The sequence below is a fragment of the Balaenoptera ricei genome, chromosome 2, assembly GCF_028023285.1.
Source record: "Balaenoptera ricei isolate mBalRic1 chromosome 2, mBalRic1.hap2, whole genome shotgun sequence".
NCBI classification, from domain to species: domain Eukaryota; kingdom Metazoa; phylum Chordata; class Mammalia; order Artiodactyla; family Balaenopteridae; genus Balaenoptera; species Balaenoptera ricei.
Genome location: NC_082640.1, coordinates 176,560,931 through 176,581,269, shown reverse-complemented (window position 1 = coordinate 176,581,269; position 20,339 = coordinate 176,560,931). Strand labels below are relative to the sequence as shown.

General features: G+C 54.0%; 1 protein-coding gene across 3 annotated transcripts; it reads right to left on the bottom strand.

The window, feature by feature from the left end:
- Positions 1 to 333: 333 nt before the first annotated feature.
- On the bottom strand, positions 334 to 13,040 carry CHGA (chromogranin A). 3 transcript variants are annotated; one of them, XM_059914859.1, is made up of 8 exons: positions 12,773 to 13,040; positions 11,928 to 11,974; positions 9,534 to 9,627; positions 8,612 to 8,680; positions 6,286 to 6,384; positions 4,284 to 4,733; positions 3,066 to 3,553; positions 334 to 831 (listed from the first exon to the last, which is right to left on the bottom strand). In XM_059914859.1, exons 1-8 carry the CDS (start codon positions 12,816 to 12,818, stop codon positions 748 to 750), a joined length of 1,377 nt encoding a protein of 458 aa, XP_059770842.1. In that variant the 5' UTR covers positions 12,819 to 13,040; the 3' UTR covers positions 334 to 747. The 3 variants fall into 3 exon arrangements, with proteins under 3 accessions (XP_059770842.1, XP_059770845.1, XP_059770844.1); XM_059914862.1 differs by having other exon boundaries at positions 3,126 to 3,553; XM_059914861.1 differs by having other exon boundaries at positions 4,290 to 4,733.
- Between the last annotated feature and the right edge of the window lie 7,299 nt (positions 13,041 to 20,339).

Here is a 20,339-nt window from a genome sequence, read left to right as displayed (position 1 = left end):
GTGACAGGCACTAAACCGGGGCTGTCAGGGCTTCTACCCAGCAGAGAGAGAACAGAGGCTGTTTCCCAAAGTGGCCCCGCCCCTGCATGGCCCAATTCATGTGTGGCTGGGAGATAGGGGAAGAGTGTTATTTAATCCCACACGTGCTTTGGGGCAGGTGTCAGCACCATTTTACAGATGAGGAAACTGATGCTTCAAGCAGCGATGTCACTTGCCCACGATCCCCTGGCTGGAAAGTGGCCCAGAGCCACCCCAAGGGAAGTGAACCTCCCCTTGTCCTTTTGCCTGAAATCTAGTCCATCCCACCCCACTTGGAGTCAAGGCAGAGGAAGGTTCAAAGAAACTGGAAAGAGCCCAGAGCAGATTTATTTATCCTTAGATAAATTTTGTACAGAATATGTTAGAGTCAGGAGTTCTCAGCTTTCACCAAAAAGTCAGAAGTTATTGCAGTTGTGCCCAGTGGCTCTAATGGTGGAAGGGAAACTTCGAGAAAGCTGCCCGTGTTCAGAGAGAGGAAAATTGTTTAAAGTCAGGGGTCCGCCCTGCAGGGGGCCGCACTGGGGCAGGGGTCAGGAGCAGGAGGAAAGGAGCGTAGGGGCAACAGGGTGGCTTGGGCTTGGGCAGGCTGGGGGCGGCCTCCCTACCGGAAGCAGTGCCCGGGCCATCTGGCCAAGACCTGCAAAGGGGACAACAGAGCCAGGACCACAGGGTGCCTCGGGGCCCTGGCTGGTGGGGCCAGCCGGCGCCTCAGCCCCGCCGCAGCTCCTGCAGCTCGTGGGCCACCTTCTCCAGCTCCGCCTCGATGGCCGACAGGCTCTCCAGCTCCTGGTCCTGGGAGAGAATGTGAAGAGTCACACGGGGACTGGCCCAGGGAGCCTGTGCCAGCAGCATGGGGCGTGCAGACAGACTGGTTGTGCCCGGGTTAGCTGTGTGGCCTTGGACAGGTGGCTTTGCCTTTCTGAGTCTCAAGGGCCTCATCTGTTCCATGGGGACAGTGGTGCCACCCTGCCGGGCTGCTCTCAGGAGCACTGGGTGCAGAAATGTGCCAGGGGGACTCAGGCCCGCCGCCTCCTGAATGGCTCTGCGCGGGCACGTGGAAAACGAAGCCCCGGGTGCCCTTCAGAGCTCCTTCCACTGCCCCAACCCCAAGGCCTAGACTGTGACGATGGCTTCCTGGGTGAGGCCGTGCCTGGGTTTCCTGTCTGCCACAGGCCTTCCTACCTGAGGGGTCAGCGGTCTGTGGCCCAGGTTTCAGGACGTGAGAGCTGCCTAGGGCTGGGCTTGCATCCTCAGTCCCAGTCACTGGGTCCCTGAGGTCCAGCTGCCAGGGTGGTCCAGGGCAGCAGGGGACCCTCTGGGACTGACACCCACAAGAGCATGCCCTCAGACTCAGAGCAGGAGTCAGGGAAGGCCATGCCCCAGCTTTGACCTGAGAAGGGTGGTCTTCCTGGGGTCCCTGCCTGATGCCAAGCAGAGGGCACCCACCTGGGGCCCCGTCAGAACAGATGGATGATGGTTGCCATGGAAACAGGGACCCCAGAGGCCCCCATCTTGGAGTAGCCCCCGGGCAGGAGTTCTGTGATTCTGGGGCCGTTTCTAAGATCTTTGGGCTGAGTGGACGGGGCCCTGCTCTGTCCTGTCCACAGGACTCAGGGGTCCCCGTTTCTCCGCCCTGCGGTCCAAGGCTCCCTCTGCCTGTGGAGAAGGGAAGCTGGAGGGTGCCCCAGGGCACCTGGCTCTGTCCAGCTTCTGTGGGTGGGGAAGGCAACGATCAAAGGTGCCCAGCCTTGGGGAGGGGTGGGGGGCAGGCTGCTGCTTCCTGCAGCCCCGTCCCCTCAGTCCTTGGAGACATAGGCAGGTGACCTCTCTTAGCGCCAGCTCCCAAGAACAAGGCTTCTTCCTCTCAGGCTGCTGGGACCCTGGTCCCAGGCCCAGAGAATGGCTTGGGGACCCAAGGAAGGGACCACATCCTCTTCTGGGTGGGCAGAGAAGAGCACTGGGGCCAGAGCCTTGAACATGTCCCACCCCCCATAAGGCCCCGATTCCCACCTGGGCACTGAGGCCTGAAGACCCCCCAAGGCCTCCTCCAGCCCCAAGGTGGTGTCGCCAGCCTGCCCCAAAGTCCCATCCCATCCCCTCCTATGGGACCATGTCCCTGCACCCCACTGAGCTTCCCAAGTAGCCCTGGGCATGGCCAGGTTTTCAAAGCTCGTGTGCATTCTGATCATGATAATGAGGTGAGCAGAAAGGACTTCTTACCCCCATTTCAAAAATGGGGGAACCGATGAGGCTCAGAGAAGGGGAGTGAGTGGCCCAAGGTCACCCAGCTAGGAGGCAGGGCCCAGGTCTTCTGGCACATGTCCGTGCCTTCCCCACCCATCACCACCAGGCCCTGAGGTCCAGCTGGCCCTGCCCCTGCTGCCTTTGCCATCGGGGTGGGAGGCAGGGCCTGAACCTGGGAGGAGGGTGCGGTTGGGCTGCACGGGGGCCAGGAGAGGACATGGCTGGACCAACAGTAGGGCCTCCCCAGGATGCCTCAGTGTCCCCTCCTGCCGTGCCCTCCCAGCTCTCAAGGCTGGATCCCCCAGGCAGCAAGTAGCCCTCCCCAGGCCAGTCCCTGCCAGGTCTTTTTAGTTTCCAAGCTCTCTCCATCCAAAGCTCCAAGCTCCACTGGTCACTCCCTTGTCCTGCTCCCAAACCTGCAGAGGTTCCCTATTGCCTTCAGGACAAAGTCCCCGCCCAGCACCTCTGGGAACGGGCTTAACTCACCAGCCCTCCAGCTTCTGCGCGCTGACCTGAACGCTTCTGTCTCCTGTCCGCCAGCTTTCCTGGGTGCCCCCCTCCATGAGCTGGGGTTCACTTGCCCCCCTGCCTGACACACCCTTTCCCCTGTCCCTTCCCGGTTTCCCAAGAGCCCCCTGTCTGAGTGCCCCTCCAGTCCCAGACTCCAAGGGGGACAGTGTCCCCTCAGTGGTGCAGGGGCCACATGTCTGGCTGCAGCTGACCCCCAGCTGGGCCCATGCTCCCGGGGCCTGGCCCAGGGCCGGCTCCCACCCCGTACCAACCTCTGGTCTGCGGTTGGCGCTGCCCTCCTCCTCCTTCTTCTCCTCCGGGTAGCCACGCACCTGGAGGGGCAGGCCCGCCTCGATGCTGTCCTCCCGGGAGGATGGCCTCCAGCCTCGTCGCAGCTGCAGCCCAGGACCCCCGAAGTCGTAGCCCCGGGCCCGGAAGGAGAGCTTCGTGGCACGGTCCGGGTCTTCCTCATCCTCCTGCCCCTCCAGCCGCTTCTCGGCTGTCAGCTCCGTGGCCAGCTGGTCCATCCTGCTCCATCGCTTGGCGTCCTCCCACTCCGTGGAGAGCCGCTCCTCCTCCTCCTCCTGCTCCGGCGCCCCGCTCTTCCCGCCCCGGAAGAGGCCTTGAGGGGCCCCTGCCACCTCCTCCTCCTCCTCCTCCTCCTGCTGGGGGTGCTCCCGCTCCCCCTTCCCCTTGGGGGACTGAGCCTCCTCAGCCCCAGTCTTCCCGGCTCCATCCACAGCCAGAGCCTCGGGCCAACCTGGAGCAGGTGGTGGACAAGAGCAGGAGAATGAGGGAGGGACCGCCACTTTCCCCGGTCCCTGCCACTCCCCGGGGCCTCTCTGTGGCCACGGTTGGGACCACCGACCCCGTATGCGGGGTCCAGCTCAGCCCCTCACAACGGATTCCATTTGGAGGGAAAAGCCATCTTGACACCATGCTTTACAAGACCCACTAAAGCTCTGAGGGGTGGGTTGGCCAGAGCCTGCCTCTTCCTGCGGCCCTCTCACCCCAGAAGCCCTGACCCGGGGGTCACCCAGCTGGGGAGGGAGGAAAGACCCTGACCAGGGCCTCACGAGGAGCCAGGGGCTTTCCTAAACCCTGGGTGGAGCTAACAGTGTCCCCAGACCAGCCTGTTCCCACCTGTCATGCTGTCCCTCTGTTCCCAAAGCCCACCCACCCACGCTGCAAAGTTCCTCTCCCCTCAGGGGGGGTGGGGCTGGGGAGGGGCTCTGTGGGACAGTGGGATATGCAGGGTTTTGGAATCAGACGAGCCTGGGTTGGAATCTCAGCTTTTACACAAATTAGCTGTGTGACCATGGGCAAATTACTTAACCTCTCTGAGCCTTGGTTTCCCATCAGGCAAATGGAGATAATACTTACCTTTCAGGGCTGTTGTGAAGGTGGAATGAGATTATGGATGAGGCCCCCCCTCCATCCCATCCCCCTCCCCCCGACACATTTGTTGACGTCTCAGACATCATACATACTCTCACCCCTCTGAATCTCCTTGTAGCCGAGGCTCGGGTGGGGGTTAAATGCTGCGGTGGGGGGGCTTTCTTCCTCTGGGACAGCCTTCTCTCCAGCCTCTGCCTCCTCCTCCTCCTCCTTCTCCTCCTCCTCTTCTCTCTTTGCCTGCTGCCCTTGCTCGGCACTCAGGCCCTTCTCTCTGCCCACTGGACCCTGGGAGGGGCGCTCGCTGTCCTCCTCGGCCTGTGGGCCTGGGTGTTTCTGGCTGGAGAGGCTGGCTAGGGGATGGGTATTGGAGGAGGCCTCCTCCTCCCCTGGGGCCTGGTTGTCCTCCTCAACCTTGGACCCCTGCCCAAGCTCCGGGGCGGCCTGAGGCCTGGCTCCTTCCGCATCTTCACCATTCCTCTCCACCTCTTTAGAATCTCCTCTTTTTTCCGTAGCATCCTTGGAGGACGCCTCTTCTGTCCCCTCTACAGAAACAACAGAGCAAAGTCAGGCCCTGAGGACCAGGCTGCACGTGGGATCTCCCCAGGGCCCAATTTCATATCTTAGTCACTGTATCTCTTGGCTTCCAGTAAGCCCAGCCCAAGACACCCATGAGAGAATTAGGGTTGCCCTCTCCATGTCTGGGTTTGACCTGAGCACAACTGGATTATGTTTCTTTCTCTGTAATTCTACCTCTCGAAGCAGGATGTGATTTTTTTTTTTTTCTAAAAAGACCTTGAAAATGACCCCAGAAGATAGAGCCCTGAATTTAAAATTAAGACAGCAGTTGAATTGCTGTGTGATCTTGGGCAAGTTCCTTAACCTCTCTGTGTAAGAGGCACCATTACTGCAACTTCATTCTCTCCTCTGTGCAGGTATTCTGTCTTGAGCATCCTGTGAAAGTGCTCAATTCCTCAATGTTTGTCAGGTTTCATTAAAAGGTATTTTCTTGTAGCTGCTTTGAAGACAGCCTTCTAACTAGTAAAAATCCCTCCCACTGCTAGAATGATCACTGTTGAACAAGACACTACCAAGTACATTCCATCATTTGACTCCAGGACTCCAGGTGGAAGAGCTCCCATGCTCATTTGACAGAAACTCAAACCGATCCTCAGAAAGGTAAGGTGACCTGTCTGTGCTCACAGTCAGCAGAGCTGAGCCTCGAACCCAAGCTTCCAAATGCCAAGTACCGGGTGCTCTTTGCACTGACATGTGGCTGCCACCCCCATTAATGCTACACTATTCCCCTCCTACAGCCCATGGCAGACATCCAGAGTCAACCAGACACTCATTTCCATGGAGCCAAAATGTGGGAGTCCCTGCTGTGCCCCAAGCAGCCACTAGGGTGACAGCCCTGGCCAATGCGAGGGCACCTCGGCCACACCAGCAGGCTTCCCCTCTCAGCCCCGACGGAAGACCACCGAGATCCCCGCTCTTAGGAACTGGCCCTATTCACTCACCTTCCACATGCAAAGAGCAGGGCTGCAGGGGCAAGTGTGTGGCTGTTTCTAGGCAGAAAGGTGAGTAACAGAGCATCCCCTTGACCTAAGCCATGATCCGTGACCCCTAAAAGCTCTCTGGTTTCAAGAAAGATGATCCAGTTTCATTTAGTGTTTCAAACCTACCCCTCTGGGATCCTGCTGCCACTAGGCTATGCTAAGGCACCACTAATTCCCGGGAGGGCAGGCGCTAGGGGTGGGGACCCTGCTGCGGTGGCCACTGGGAAGAGTCGAAGCTGCCCATCTGCCAGGCCAGAGACTTCCTGCCCGGGAGTGTCAGTCCCTGCAGTGGGCAGATGGGACCGATCAAGGGCTTTGGAGTGAGACAGACCCAGATTCACATCTCCAATTATGCCTTGGGAAGGTACTTCAACCTCCCTGGGACTCAGTTTCCCCATTTGTAAAGAGAAGGAAATATGAGCTACCTTACAGGGCCTAAAGGAGGGGCTTCTGACTCCCAGGAACCCTCGATCTATCATAACTACTGTTATTTTCATCCTCCCTCCCCTGGTCTCTGGCCAGACTGGTCGGCACTGACCCTTCAGCTCGGCCTGGTCATTCTGCTTCTCAAGAACCTCTGAGAGTTCATCCTCATAACTGCTGTGTTTCTTCTGCTGATGTGCCCTCTCCTTGGCTCCTGTATGAAAAATGGAGAAAAAAGTCCCATTTGGTCTGAGCTCTGCATATTTGTCTATGAGAGGGAAGGCCTCTGTTTCCTCATCTGTAAAGTGGGCACATCATGTTCTGGGCTTGCCCAGTGAGAGACTGAGGGGGCAGGAGCTGGTGGGGGGTGGTGAGGGCTGGCTGCCCCCTCCCGGCCCCATCACCTCTCCAGACTCCATTTCTCACCTAGGAAATAAGAACAAGCCCTGCCTGCCGGCTCATGGAGCAATAAAGGCGCAGATGGAGCAGATGGTCCCAGGGGCAGAAGCAGAGAGTGGAGGGCCCTCAGGACCTGGCTGGTAGCTAGGGGACCCTGCAGCAAGAGGTAATAATGACTGCTTGTCCCCTCATGGGGGCTCTTGATTCAGGCAACCCCTGTTCCCCCTGGACCCCATAAGCCCAGGCTGAGCTCTTGTCTGCATCCAAGCCCAGGGTCAGCACCAGAGACCCTTCTCCCTGCATCAGCCCCAGGCTATGCTGTCTGCTCTGTCTCCACCCATCCCTGGTTCTTGATGGTGGCCCGGGCCAGGCCAACTCTGCAGCTGGTGGTGATTTTTTCCTATGATGAGAATTTCTGGGGTGGCCAGAGCAGGCTGACATGGGGGCTGTGGGCCGGGGGTATGTCCAGATCTGGCCCCCGGCCGACTGGGGTTCACACTTCCTGGTTAATTCCTTGCTCTGTGACCTTGGGTGACTTGGGCGATCCAACACCTGGTTGCTTATCTATAAAACAGGGTTGCTGCATGGTAAATGCTAGGATAGAGGTGTGCACAAGACATGAGAGTACAGAAGAGGGAGTGGGCGGATGAGTGGATGGATGGATGGATGGATGGATGGATGGAAAGACAGACACATAGATCTATCCCATACTCTTTTAATAGAAAATAATAATGTACCTGTATATCGGACACTGTTTATATTAGATACACACACACATATGTGTGTGTATGTGTGTAAACAGATGTTTCAGGACACATCCCCTATAGTAGTCTCCATTGACATTATATTTAATTATTTAAATGCAGTAAGTTAGTCATTCAATACTTAATTTAAAAATTATCATATTGCACTCCTAGCAACGATATGCAGTGGATGTTTGTCTTCCAGGAGGACGAGCGAGTGAGAGAAAGAATGGCACGCTAACTTGGGGAGGGTCTCAGGGAGCCCTCCTGCTGTGGTTATTTTCACTTGCCACCTCCCCAAATCGCTCTCCATTCTCACACGTGGCCCAGTCTGCCCCAGAAGCCTCAGAGTGGGGGCCTCCCCTGAGCCCCAGCAGCCTTCATGCCCTCCACCCTACCCCATCCAAGACACAAGCCCAGCCCTAAAGATGGGCCCTCACTTTCTTTGGAGGGAGACGCAAGATTCATGCTTGAGGGCCATTCTCAGGGAGAGGCACAAGGGTGCCTATGGCTCTGCCCCAAATAAAAGCCACTTCCCACAGGGAGTCAGCCTGGGGCAGATGCAGGGCCAGAACCCGTTGTTTCCAATTTGCCAGGGAGTCCTCTGTGCCTCACATGAACCCAAGGGGGAGCCTGGGGTTGGGCAGAGCAGCTAACTCTGTGGGATGACATCAGCCTAACCCTCCTTCCCAGCATCCTGTCCAGGCTCTGCTTGAACATCCTCAGTGACAAGGAGCTCATTACCTCACAAAATCACTCCATTCCCAAGAGCATCAGTCGATTTTCTTAACCTCTTGGAGAAAGCCATGTCTCGCTCTGAAAGCACACTGCAAGTCTGGTCTGTGTTTTGGGGCAAGCAAGACCCTGCTTCTCCCATCTCCCCCTTGAGCAGAAGCTCACAAGGGCAAAGGGGCCCCTCCTCTCTCCTGGAGACCAGTTTTCTTTTCCATTAACAGAGAAAAGGGATCCTCTCTGCAACCTATTCTTGAAAGTGTCCCCTCTAAAATGGCTGAACTCCAGAGACCATGGGGTATTAGAAGAGCTGCATCTGGTCTTGGGATGTCCTTAACTTACTATGTGACCTTGGACAAGTCACTCAACCTCTCTGGGCCTTGATCTCTTTAATTACATTAATTATAGACCGGACCAGGTGGCACAGAGGACCCCACCTTGCCACCCTATAACTGAAAGGCAATAACTGAGTATCAGAAACAAGACCTTGCTCAACCTTCCACCATGATTTTCTGACTCTCAGTTACTGGAATTTACTCAGATTCACGTGCAGCGGTTGGAAAATACCTTGGAGAGCGAGGTCTTGGAGCTCTTTCAGCAAATTCTGATGTCGCAGGATTGAGAGGATCCGTTCATCTGCAATGAAAAAGAGTCGTTACGGGTGGTTTCCAGAGAACAGCCCAGAAAGAGATTGCCATCAGTATTTTCAGCTGAGCACAAGGAATTTATTCTGGAAACTCAAAAGGTGGGTGGTAGCAGCAAGATTGGGTCTTGAGATAACACTTCTGAAATGACCTCCTTTCCAAGGTATCTCTCTCCATTTGCTATTACATCAGAAAGGTCAGCCACAGTCCCTGCACCCAGACCTTCGCCAAGAGATGGCAGCCCCTGAGGTGATGCCGGGGTGTCTCTAAACACAACATGTTTTCTCATCTCCATGCCTTTGCCTGTGTTGTCCACGCCACCTGGGGTACTCTTTTTTCATTTTTCTACTTACTGATTTTCAACTTTTATCTTAAAGCCCAACCCCAATGCTAATGTTGGATCTATCCAACATTGACTGCCTGCTTGGAAAGCTCTGTCCTTCTCATGCCCACCCACCCATAGTGTTCTTTTAGTCATCATACATCTATAGGGTATCTACCAGGTGCCAGTGGCTGTTCTCGGCACTGGGGATACAGCACACAAAGTCTTTGTCCACAGGGAGCTCACATTCTGGTGGCTTGCTGTTCCAACCCTGGTTTCATTCTGCCCAGAATTCTGGTTAATTGTGTTCATATCTGTCCCTTCTGCTAGTCTGTAAGCTCTGGGCTCACAGGGGCTGTGAGCCCTTCATCTCTCTATACCACCCAGCACAGGCCTGGCTAAGGCAGGCACTTGGTCAGTGACTACTGAATTAAATCACTGAATTCCATCAAAAACCACACACCCACGTCCTTGCCCCCCAGCCCAGCAGGCAGCAGCCCCTCACCCCAAGCCTGGCTCATACCTCCTCGGAGTGTCTCGAAACACTCCTGGCTGACAGGCATGGGGCTGGGCTTGGAGAGCGTGTCAGAAATGACCTCCACGATGCACTTCATCACCTGGGAAGAGAGTGGGGCAGGTTGGGGCTGGTTTGGGCGTGGGGCTCAGTTCCCTGAAGTTCCAGGGTAAATTTCTACGGAGGACATAAGGACATTCTCTTGTGTCTTCAGGAGTGCAGGGACGCCTAGCTCAGGGGCACAGCTCTGCTTTCTTAGCTACATAGTCACAGCAATAGTAATAATTAAAAACAAAACCAAAAAACCTTACACAGTGCTTACCAAGTGCCAGGCGCTCCAATCACCAGGCCGGCAGGAGCCGCTCTAAGGTGGGGGTGGGTACCCTGTACCCTCTCATCCCAAGGGTTTCTCTGAAGATGGGGAATGCTCCTGGGCATTAGAGGTGTGTCTTGCAAAAGTACTTTAGTCTTGCAGATGCCCAAAAGGTCAGCTATCTCCAGGAAGCCTTTCTGGACCACCCAGTGGAGAGCAAAGACCTTTCCTGGCTCTACCCTGTCTGGAAACAAGACTTGGAAAACTGTCTCTAGATATCTATGGTGTTGTCACATGCGGGGAGTGACAGCCTCACAGTCTGGTTCCATAGTCACCCACCAGGTGAATCCCCTGGCTGGATGCGGGCACACATCTATCTGCTACATCTGGGTGTCCATCCCAGGCCGACAGCAGCCATATCTCTGAAAGTCTTATCTAGCGCCCAGCAAGGTGCTATGGATAATCAGGCAGCCAAAAAGTGAATGATATCTGAAGATGGTGCCAACTGTAGTGTGATATCCTAGCTGTGTGATCTTGGGCAAGCGACTTAACCTCTGTGAGCCTCAATTTCCTCATTTGTAAAATGGGAGTGAGAAGACCTTCCCAACTCCCCTCCCAGGGTGATGAGGCACAGATGGGAAAATACTCTATAATGCATGAAGTGCCACACACACCCAGGGAGGGATTCACGACTCCCAACCTGCTTCAGCTGCCTAGAGTTGGGCAGAGGAGCAGGAGGTATCAGACACGCAATAGGCAACACTGGTGGGGAGTGAGGGGGTGGAAGGCTGTGTTTACGGGATGCCAAGGCAACCCATCCAAAGATCCAGGATGGCAAACTGGCAAACAGGCTCTGCGGTAGTCATGGCATCCTAGGTTAAAACATGCAGGTCTTCACCAGCTGCTCCGGTGTCTCTGACGCCAGGCTGCTGAATACAAAGTGTCTCCCATAAGGCACCTGGCAGGGAGGAGCTTATAGCCTGCACCCTATATCTCCCTGCAACCAAAAGTCTTGCACTGGGAATATCAGATAACCACCACTCCATAAGGACAGATTCTGGGAGAGAGGAATTGGGTATGGGTCCCAAGAGTGATGGGGAGGTCATGAAAGGAAGCTCTAGGAATAAAAATGCTTATTTACTGAGGACCAACTATGTGCCAGGTACTTCACATGATTCCAATTCCTTACAACTCCCCTCAAAGGAAATATTATTATAGACAGGAAAAGGGGAAGCTCAGAAAAGTTAAGGAATCTTCCCAACATCACACAGCTACAATGAGTGGTATAGGTTTAAATTTAGGCCTTTCTATAACTAATGAATAGGAAATATAAATGAGCAAACTGAGGTTGAAATCTCTTTGATGTTTTGGGTTTCAACTACAGCCTCTCTGGAATAGAAGAAAACAGCTCCTGAAAAGGCAGGGAGTAGAAATTTCTGACTCCCAAGTGGAGGTATCTATGAACATCAGAGACTGGAAAAACAGCCCCAACTCAGACATGAATAAATTTCGAGTGTACACCCAACAGAGAGTGTCTTTTGCTGGCCACAGAAGCCCCCACCAGTGTCTTCTAAGGCCCTTTCCTGGGTGACCTCCACCAGCAGCCCCAACTGGCTGGGACCCTGGGTGCAGGAGCCATGATCAAGAGTGTTTTCACTGTGGCCCTTTGGGAGAGCCAGCCAGGGCTTTAGTGACTGGGGGACGGGGCGGGTGTGTTGCTGGCAGGGCTCTGGGGAAGAGCAAAGCGGGAGGCCAGAGCCAGGCAGATGAAGACTGTTCCCGCAGGTCGGTGGACAACCACAGCCTCAGAGAAATCACCCCCGCCAGCCCGTGGTGGGCCTGTGAGATTCGGAGTGTTCAGGACAGTGGGCCTGGCACCTGGGCCCCGCGGGTAAGACACAGGGCCCATCGGGCTGCACACCCAACTCAGAGGAGGCCGGGGAAGGCCCCACAGGAGGAGAGCAGGGAAATCTAGCAGACTTCGATGTCTTCTTCTGGCGAAGCTGTCCCCAGGCTCAGCAGCCGCAGTGCTGGCTCTTGGCTTTATGCTCCTGCCCCCCATCCCGGGGCATCCCCGCACCCCCTCTTACCTCAGTGTCCCCTTTATTCATAGGGCTGTTCACAGGGAGGGCAATGACTAGGAAGAGAAAGAGAGAGCTGGGGTCACTCCTCTGCTCCGAGGTGAGAACGCGGTCCTTCCAGACTGGTTCCATCAGGGGCGCTCCCTCTTAAGACCACCTCCACCCAAATGAGACGCTGAACTGATTTTATTTCCCTTCCCCAGCTGCTGCCCGCACGGAGGTGGCTCCCAGAGGCTGCGCTGAGAGCCCTAACCCTTCCCCGTGGGAAAGCTCGTGCTCTGGAGGGGGTGTGTGAGCTGAAAGCAAGAGCGGTGAAAACAGGCCAATGGCTGAGTGGGATTGGGGTGGGGGAGGATGAGGGAGAGGCAGAGAGACCCCAGAGGTGACAAAAAAGAGGGTGAGGTGAGCGGAAGAGATGGAAGAGCAGGACTGCGACAGGGGAGGGGAGAGGCAGAAGTCAAGGGCAGCCAGACGCGGGGAGAGGGAGGATGCAGGGGGAGGCAGGCCAGTGGGGAGACCGCAGCCGTCCTCCCACCTACCCCGATGACCTTGGCCAGCCACGACGCAGAGCCGGCGCCGGCCCCGAAGCAGCCCAGACACGGGGTGGGGACGTCAGGGGACCCTGCCCCGCGGGGTCGGGAGTCCGAGTCAAAGAGCCAGGCCTGCGGGATCAGCTCCCGGGCCCCTTTGCGAGGTCGGGTGGGAGGCGAGGCGCTGTCCGTGGCGCTGAAAACTCGCCGCGCCGGAGGGAAGGAGCGCGCGGCGCTGCGCGGGGCCCGGACCTCAGGGCAGGCAGGGCAAGAGCAGGCAGGGGCGCCCGGGACCCTCTCCCCCAAGGCCCCGCGCTCGCTCACCTTGCCCGGCGCAGAGTAGCAGCGCCATGACCGCGGCGGAGCGCATGGCGAACCCGGGGCGCCGAGCAGCTGGCGGTCTGGGGCCGGACGCGGCGCGCACTGGGGCGAGGGGTGGCTGGACTGGTCGCTCCGGGCGGCCCCGGCGACGCAGGCGCGGGTATGGGGGTCGCAAGGTCTCTGCGTGCGTCCGCCTATCGATCCGCCCACCGCCTTTCCCCACTGGGCTCGGGCACTGCAGCAGCGGTACCCTCGCGCCCCACTTATATACACCCCGGACCCCGGAAATGACGTCATCGGACCCGCCCCTACCCCCTTTTCCCATCCCTCCGGGGGTCTGGCCGCAGTTCGCTCCACCCCCAGCCTCACGGCTGTTGCCGATGGCCACCGCCTCACACAGCTCTTGGGTGAGGCAGCGAGGCGGATATCTGGCTTCCAGGAGGTGGCACGGGGGACTCAGCTGACCGTCCACCCCTCGACGGCTCCACCGATTTGCTGTGTGTCCGTGGGCAAGTCACCTTCAGTCTCTGGACCTCGTGTGCCGCCAAAGTGCGCTGAGGTCCCTGCCAATTCTAGCGCACCACTCCTTGCTCCTGAGGGTCCCTCTTGAGAGGGTCTTGCTTCCTCCATCCCACTGGCTGGAGGCATGCTCACCATTCAGGGCTCCCTCAAATATCTAGGAGGCCGTCTAGAGGTCCCCGAGCCCTTGTCTGAATCAGGCCTCTCTCTCTGAACCGAGCTTTGTGCTTTCACGATTTCTAATATGCATTTATTTATTTGAATAACGTTTAGTCTTCATTGCTTTCACGGTCCTGAGCAGGGCACCTGACAGAGTAAATGCCCTTAACTGATAACTGTTGAATGTACTGATTGAAAGTTCAACCCACAGATGAGTGAATCCTGGGCCTTGGCCATTGTTGGACAGCGCCCATGGGGGGTGGGGAGGGAGGAGCAGGGGACAGTTCTTGATATCAAACCGAAATAGAGGTCCTTGTAACTTGTACTCATTAGACCTCGTTCAGCCCCTAGGATCACCTTCCTGTGGCTGATAACCCATTTGTGTGTTTGAGAACAGCTCTCACCTCCTCTTGAGTGTTCTCAAAACCTGGCTGGTTTGTGTGTAAGGCTGGTTTCCTGGTTTGTTTCTCTCTGCCCTGAGGCCCTTATGCTCCGGCCACATTACTGCTCTCACCCTTTGCCACCTGACCCCGCTGTCATAGTGAAGCGGGTATTTGGGCAACAGTTTGGCATCAGCTGGCATCGTCCAAGAGCCCCTCCTTCTTCCTGTAACCGTCCCCTCCCATCTGCTGCTGCTACTTCCCACTTCCCGCCCCTAAAGGAAAAGCTGGCAGAAGCTCAGAAGAGACTAAAAAGGTCCTGTTCATGCAGGTATTCATTCATTTAACCACTGTTTGTTAATCACCTACTATGTGCTTAGGACAGCACTTAGCTGCTGTAGGTATGCACGGTATGTCAGGTGGGGACAAGTGCTATGGACAAAAGTGAAGCAGGGAAGGGGGCTGGGTGTGCTGGGAGAAGGGGTTGGGTTATATTGTAAAGAGGGTGGATCTAAGGAGGCCTCACGAAGGAAGTGACATTTTAGCAAGTCATCTGAAGTTGCTGGGGGAGGGGGTTGCATGTGTCCAGGGGCAGAGGGACGGCAAGTGCAGACGCCCAGAGGGAGGAATGTGCCTGGCGTGTTCAGTAAGGAGGTAGAGGGAAAACGGCCTGGAGAATAGAGCTGAACAGTAACGTGGAGTCTGTCTGAAAAACTTGGAAATGCACAGAAATACAGAACATCACCTGTACTCACACAACCCAGAGAGAAGTGCTGATCATTTTAAAGTGTATGTTCTATAGTCTTTGTGGAGGTGGCTCCCTTAGTAAAGGACAGTGCCCAGTGAAAAACTTCAGCCAAACACTGAAAACATAAGCGCCCTTCTGATGTGGGTCATCCTGAACGTGTTGCAAAGGTTTGCAACATACAGCCTTGTACACAAACCTCTGTAGCATTTGCAATTCTTTCATGTCATTTCATATAACAGTAGGTGAACTCCTCAGTCGAAGAAAATGGACATTTTAAGACACTGGATGTGCATTGCCCAACTGCCGTGAAGAAAGTTGAACCACTTTCCAAGCCGAGTGGATTTTTCTCCTGGGAAGTTTCAGAGCGCCTGCCACCTTCCCGGGAGCACTAGTTCTCCAGAAGCCTGATCCTGTTTGCTCCGTGAAACTGAGCTTAACCAACCGGCAAAAATGTCCCAGACTAGGCTTTACAAGTGACGATGCCAGTAACTAGCACTTACACCACGCTGTAGAGCTCTTCAGAATGTTCCATCACTGAGCCCTTACGGTAATCCTCAGCCTAAGTTAGAGCAGGATTGTCTTTATTCTACTTTGCAGATTTGGAAACTGAGACCCAGGATGTTAACATGAGCTTCCAAGATGCCACATGGCCAGTGAATGGTAAAGTTGGACCTAGAGCTTGTTTTGCTCAAATGTCCATGATTCCCCCCATCTCATGATTTCTCACAGCTGTTACCGCTCCCTGGAATGCCTCTCATTATCATACCACTCCCTCCCCTATAGCCTGGCAAATGCTTCCATCCTTTTTAGGACCTGAGGTAATTGCTCCCTCCTCTCTGCCTCCACAACATTTGTGTGAGCGTTTATCACACGTGGTTGGAATTTTTTGCCTCTAGATCGTTCTATCTCGTTACACTTTGAGCTCCTTGGGATTTGGTCTGCATCCTGCTCATCTTTCGACTTCAGTTTCTGGCGTAGTGCTGGGCACGTGGTCGGCACAATGGAAAATTGAAAGAAGGAGAAAACTCACATCCATTGATCCCGTCTTTGGCTTTGGGTTGGATTGGTTAGGTAAGGATAAGCCACTGGAACGAAAGACCCTAAAATACAGTGAAATAAGATGGGATCTTATTTATCTCTTCCACAACAGTCCCAGAGTGAACAGTTTGGATTCATGGGGCGGCTCTGTCATCCTCAACAAACATTTTCCACCTTTGATATCAAGGCAGCTATTCTGGTTGCCACCATTTCTCAACCATCTCAAAGGGGGCAAAGGGTAGATGGAGACCAAGCAGCTTCTCTGTAAGGTTCTGATGCAGACCTTGCCTGCAACACTTCTCACAGCCCACTGGCTAGGACTTAGGCAGGTGGACACACCTAGTTGTAAGGGAGACTGGGCAGCCACGGGGAGGTTCTGATTACTAAAGGAAGACGGGATACTGGAGGACGATGTGCATTCTGTACCACACAACCCATGGGGGTGATGCCACAACTAACCCTTGTGGAAAACTTGCTAAGAACCAGGCACTGTTCTAAGAGTTACAATACAGCCCTATGAGGTAGACACAATTCTTATGCTTGTTTACGGATGCAGTTTTACAAGAGAATGCCCTAAGGCATTCATCATGAATTAGTGTCTCTTGCATGCATCTAGAATGGTACAAATTATGCACCATTCTTGGGAGAACTGAAAAACTAGCCACTCAAATAATTTCTGTGTTATGGTTCTGATGAGGAACCCTGTATGGTGCTGTTGATGGGTCCCTTTTAAGGAGCCAGGCATTGGGTTAGATGCTTGTCTTTGTTTTTAATAAATTTATTCATTTTATTTATTTATTTTTGGCTGTGTTGGGTCTTCATTGCTGTGCACGGGCTTTCTCTAGTTGCGGCGAGCGGCAGCTACTCTTCGTTGCGGTGTGCGGGCTTCTCATTGCGGTGGCTTCCCTTGTTGCAGAGCACAGGTTCTAGGCGCGCAGACTTCAGTAGTTGTGGCTCACAGGCTCTAGAGCGCAGGCTCAGTGTTTGTGGTGCACAGGCTTAGTTGCTCCGCAGCATGTGGGATCTTCCCGGACCAGGGCTCGAACCCGTGTCCCCTGCACTGACAGGCGGATTCTTAACCACTGCGCCACCAGGGAAGCCCCAGATGCTTGTCTGTGATTGGGTTTCCCCAAAAGCAGACCCTAAGCGAGGATTTGGGAGTGCTTCATTTGGAAGTTATTCCATCAGCAAGGGAGTAGGAAAGTGAGACAAGGAAAAGAAAAGAACCAACGAAATGTGTATTGATAAGCAAGTTACCACTGAGGGCAGTGGAGACTCAGTCTAGCTGGGACTTACTGAGAAACTGTGTAGGACACACCTCGGGATTTTTCCACTGGAGCGAGGATGCTGGGATACTTACCTGTCGATTCCTTTCCCTCATTGAGGGTCTCACCTGAAGAAGTTGATTTCCCCGCACTTCCTGTCTGCTCTGTGAAAGGGCCAAGCAAACTCCCACTGCCAGAGAGTACCCTCAGACAGAGAAACACTGGAAACTGTTGGCATGTATGGGAACTGTCTACAGGTAACTTCCGAGGTGGTGCAAGGGGACGTAGGTGGAACACTGACCTCTGCTACAGGGCTTTATACATGTTATTTTATTTCATCTTTACAATAAACCTGTGCCTAAGATATCAACATCTCTGTTTCTCATATGCAGAAGCCAAAGCTCAGAGAGATGGAGGAACTCTTCCAAGGTCACACAGCTAGGAAACGGTGGAGTGGGGGACCAGTCATGTCTGTGTCACCCCCCTCCGTTTCCCATGCCTTACGCCCTCTACCAGCCTTATGTTTAACTGATCTTCATCATCAACGCCCATCCAAAACTACTGCCTTCAGGCTTTCTAAGGTTTCTCATCTCTGAGAAAGACAATTGATGTTTTTCCAGCTTTAGGTGGATGAAACATGGTGAAAGGCTCTATTTATTGCTCCAAGTCTATACAGGCAATCTTCATAAAAAGCCATGTCCTGGCTTTATATATAAAGTTTTGAAAAAGTTCTCTAACCCCCATTTCTAATCAGGTCACTGCCCCTAAGCTCCTCTTGTCTTGACATTCTGGAGCCACTTCTGCTTAAAGCAAATACCTCTCATCTGGTGCCCATGGTCAGGTCCTTGGTTTTTTTTGTTTGTTTGGTTGGGTTTTTTTTCCTCCCAGACAAATGTTCTTTCTGTGAATCACTCCTGCCGAAATGCAAAGTCCTAAAGCCAAGATGTGGTTAGCTCTCCATCAATTATGCAGTAAGAGGAATCAGAGAGAAGTACGGTCTGCTCTGAAGGTGGGCTTAGCAGCCCATCTTAGGATCATGTTAGAGTACTGGGGAACCAGTATTTCTCAGTCTACCCACTGCTCATGGCTCCCCCTGACAGTTTCCCAGATCTACTGCCAAATTTTGATCCACGCACAGAATGTGTTATGATTATAGCTAAGTATATATACTGCCTTGGTTTTGTATGTTAGATGAAGCATTGAGCTGAGTAGGTGGTGGGAGCTATAGCATAGCTCACAGAGAGCAGGAGGCAGGGGGCAAAGCAAAGTCAGGAGCTCTTTACCTTGTGAGTATATGGAGGACACTGTGGATTCGATTGTTCAACCTGCATTCCGACCCTCTCCAGTTGGGCAGAAGTAGGAAAACTAAAAAATACATTTCCCAGAATCCCTTGCAGCTGAAGACTTGGATGTGATTTAGGTTCCACCAATCAGAGGTACTTGCTCAGGAACTGTGTGGAAAGAGACGGTGCAGAGCCAATATGTTGCTCCTGTGGACATGGCAGAGGCGGGTGGCTCTGGAGTCAGCGGCTGTGGTGGCAGCGTTCTGACTTGGCAAGAAGTTTCCTGATCCTGGCATGGGCAGCTCCTGTGGCAGCTCAGTTCTGGGGTGTGGCTTTGTGAGCTTTTTCTGGAAACACACTACAGTCAACTTCTTCAGTCCTCCCAGTGATTCTGTAAATCGTTTACTATCCTGCTTTCTGCACTTGAACCCCTACTGAAACAAGGAAATAGCCAGTAAGGACAGTGAACAGTTCTGACAGCAAACAGCAACACTGGGGTGGAGGGTGTCCAGGTGAATAGGGTGCTGATGGTGGGAGTGTTTATAGACCCCTTGTCACTATGTCAAAGGAAAAGGACTACTCAATGCCAGGCACTATTTATTTCCATATCACAGACAACACCATTCAAATTCATTCAAACCATGCAGGCTTTATAAAGGATGTCAACACTTCAGGGTTTGATCACGGGCATAGAAATCTCCTGGTTAATGGGCAGTTGTCTGAATTAATGCCTTAAAACGATCAGTTTCCAGGTCTGTAAGAAACTCAGTGAGTGACGCTGGTATTGCCAAGATTCTAGTCCCATTCCTGTGGTTCAGAGATGGAAAGGCACTTACCTAAGATCACACAGCAAGTTGTAAGAGCCAGAACTGGTTCTCCTGGCCCTCAATTGTTCCACTGCTTCAGTGACTGAAAAGAGTGAAGAAATGGATGAAAGAGGTATGGGACTGGCAGCCAAAATGCTACCCCCTAACTCCAGAGTCCAAGGGCCAACCTGGGGTTGGTGGGGAGGAGGAGAGAACAGAAAGCAGATCTGGGCAGTGAGAACTACACTGAAATGCTTTTTAAAAAATCACTCTTTAGTCAAATTCAGAGACAGAAAATAGAATGGAGGTTGCCAGGAGCAGGGGCTGGGGAGGGGGGGATGAGGGGGTTTGCATTATGGGAACAGCATTTCTGTTGGAGAAGATAAAAAATTATGGGGATAGATGGTGATGGTTGTGCAACAATGTGAAGGTACTTAATGCCACTGAGCTGTGCACCTAAAAATGGCTAAAATGGTAAACTTTATGTTCTGTGTATTTTACCACGATGAAAAGTTTGAAAGCACTCTCTATGGCCACTGCTGCGTGAGGGCGCCGGCTGCGTGAAGGTGGCAGCCTTCTACTCTGAGGGGTGAGAGCAGGGGGCCAGAATCAGCATCCTAGTCCCTCTGTGGGGCAGAAGCTGCCCCCCAGCTAGCGTCCCTGGGAGCGCTCCGGGCTCTAAGCTGGGGGAGTGGGCGTCCTGCTGGGGGCGCCCACTGGGGAGGGGCACCGGAGCCCCCACCGGAGCTGGTCTCCCAGGACTTCGGAGGTGGTTCTCACAGAAGTGCGGTCCCCCAGAATACACCACCAAGGGAGACCCCAGAGGCAGCCTGTCTGTGCCCGTGGGGCGCGGCAGGCTCAGGGCTGGCTGCAGCCCCAGCTGCTCCCCTCAAGCCGGTGAGCCTAACTCTGCCAGACGCAGTCCAAGCCCTGCCCATGTCTCTTGGGCCTCTCAGGGTCCTGGGCCACCTCCCACTGCCAGGATCTACCCCTTGGTGCCCAAAGGGTTTTCACAGAAACCCAGAAGTCTGCTCTGCTCGCATTCACCAGAAGCTGAAAGCTCAGGGACTTGCCCTCAGATGTTCATTTATTTATTTTTTCAACAAGAGAAAAATAGTTTATTAATGCATGTGGTGCACCTCACACAGGAGAAATCTCGGTGATGAGTAACTCAAAGGGATGGTTAGAACTTGGGCTTATATAGCATCTTAACAAAGAAGTTTGTAGAGAAGTGACAAGAGAAAGGAAAAGGATTTTAGGCTTCCAGGGGTGTCAAAATATGGGAAGGTAAATATTTGGGGGGAAGCCAATGGAAGACAAGTGTCAGAGGTTCATTTAGAAGCACCCCACCTTCCTCACCCCTGGGCGCTAT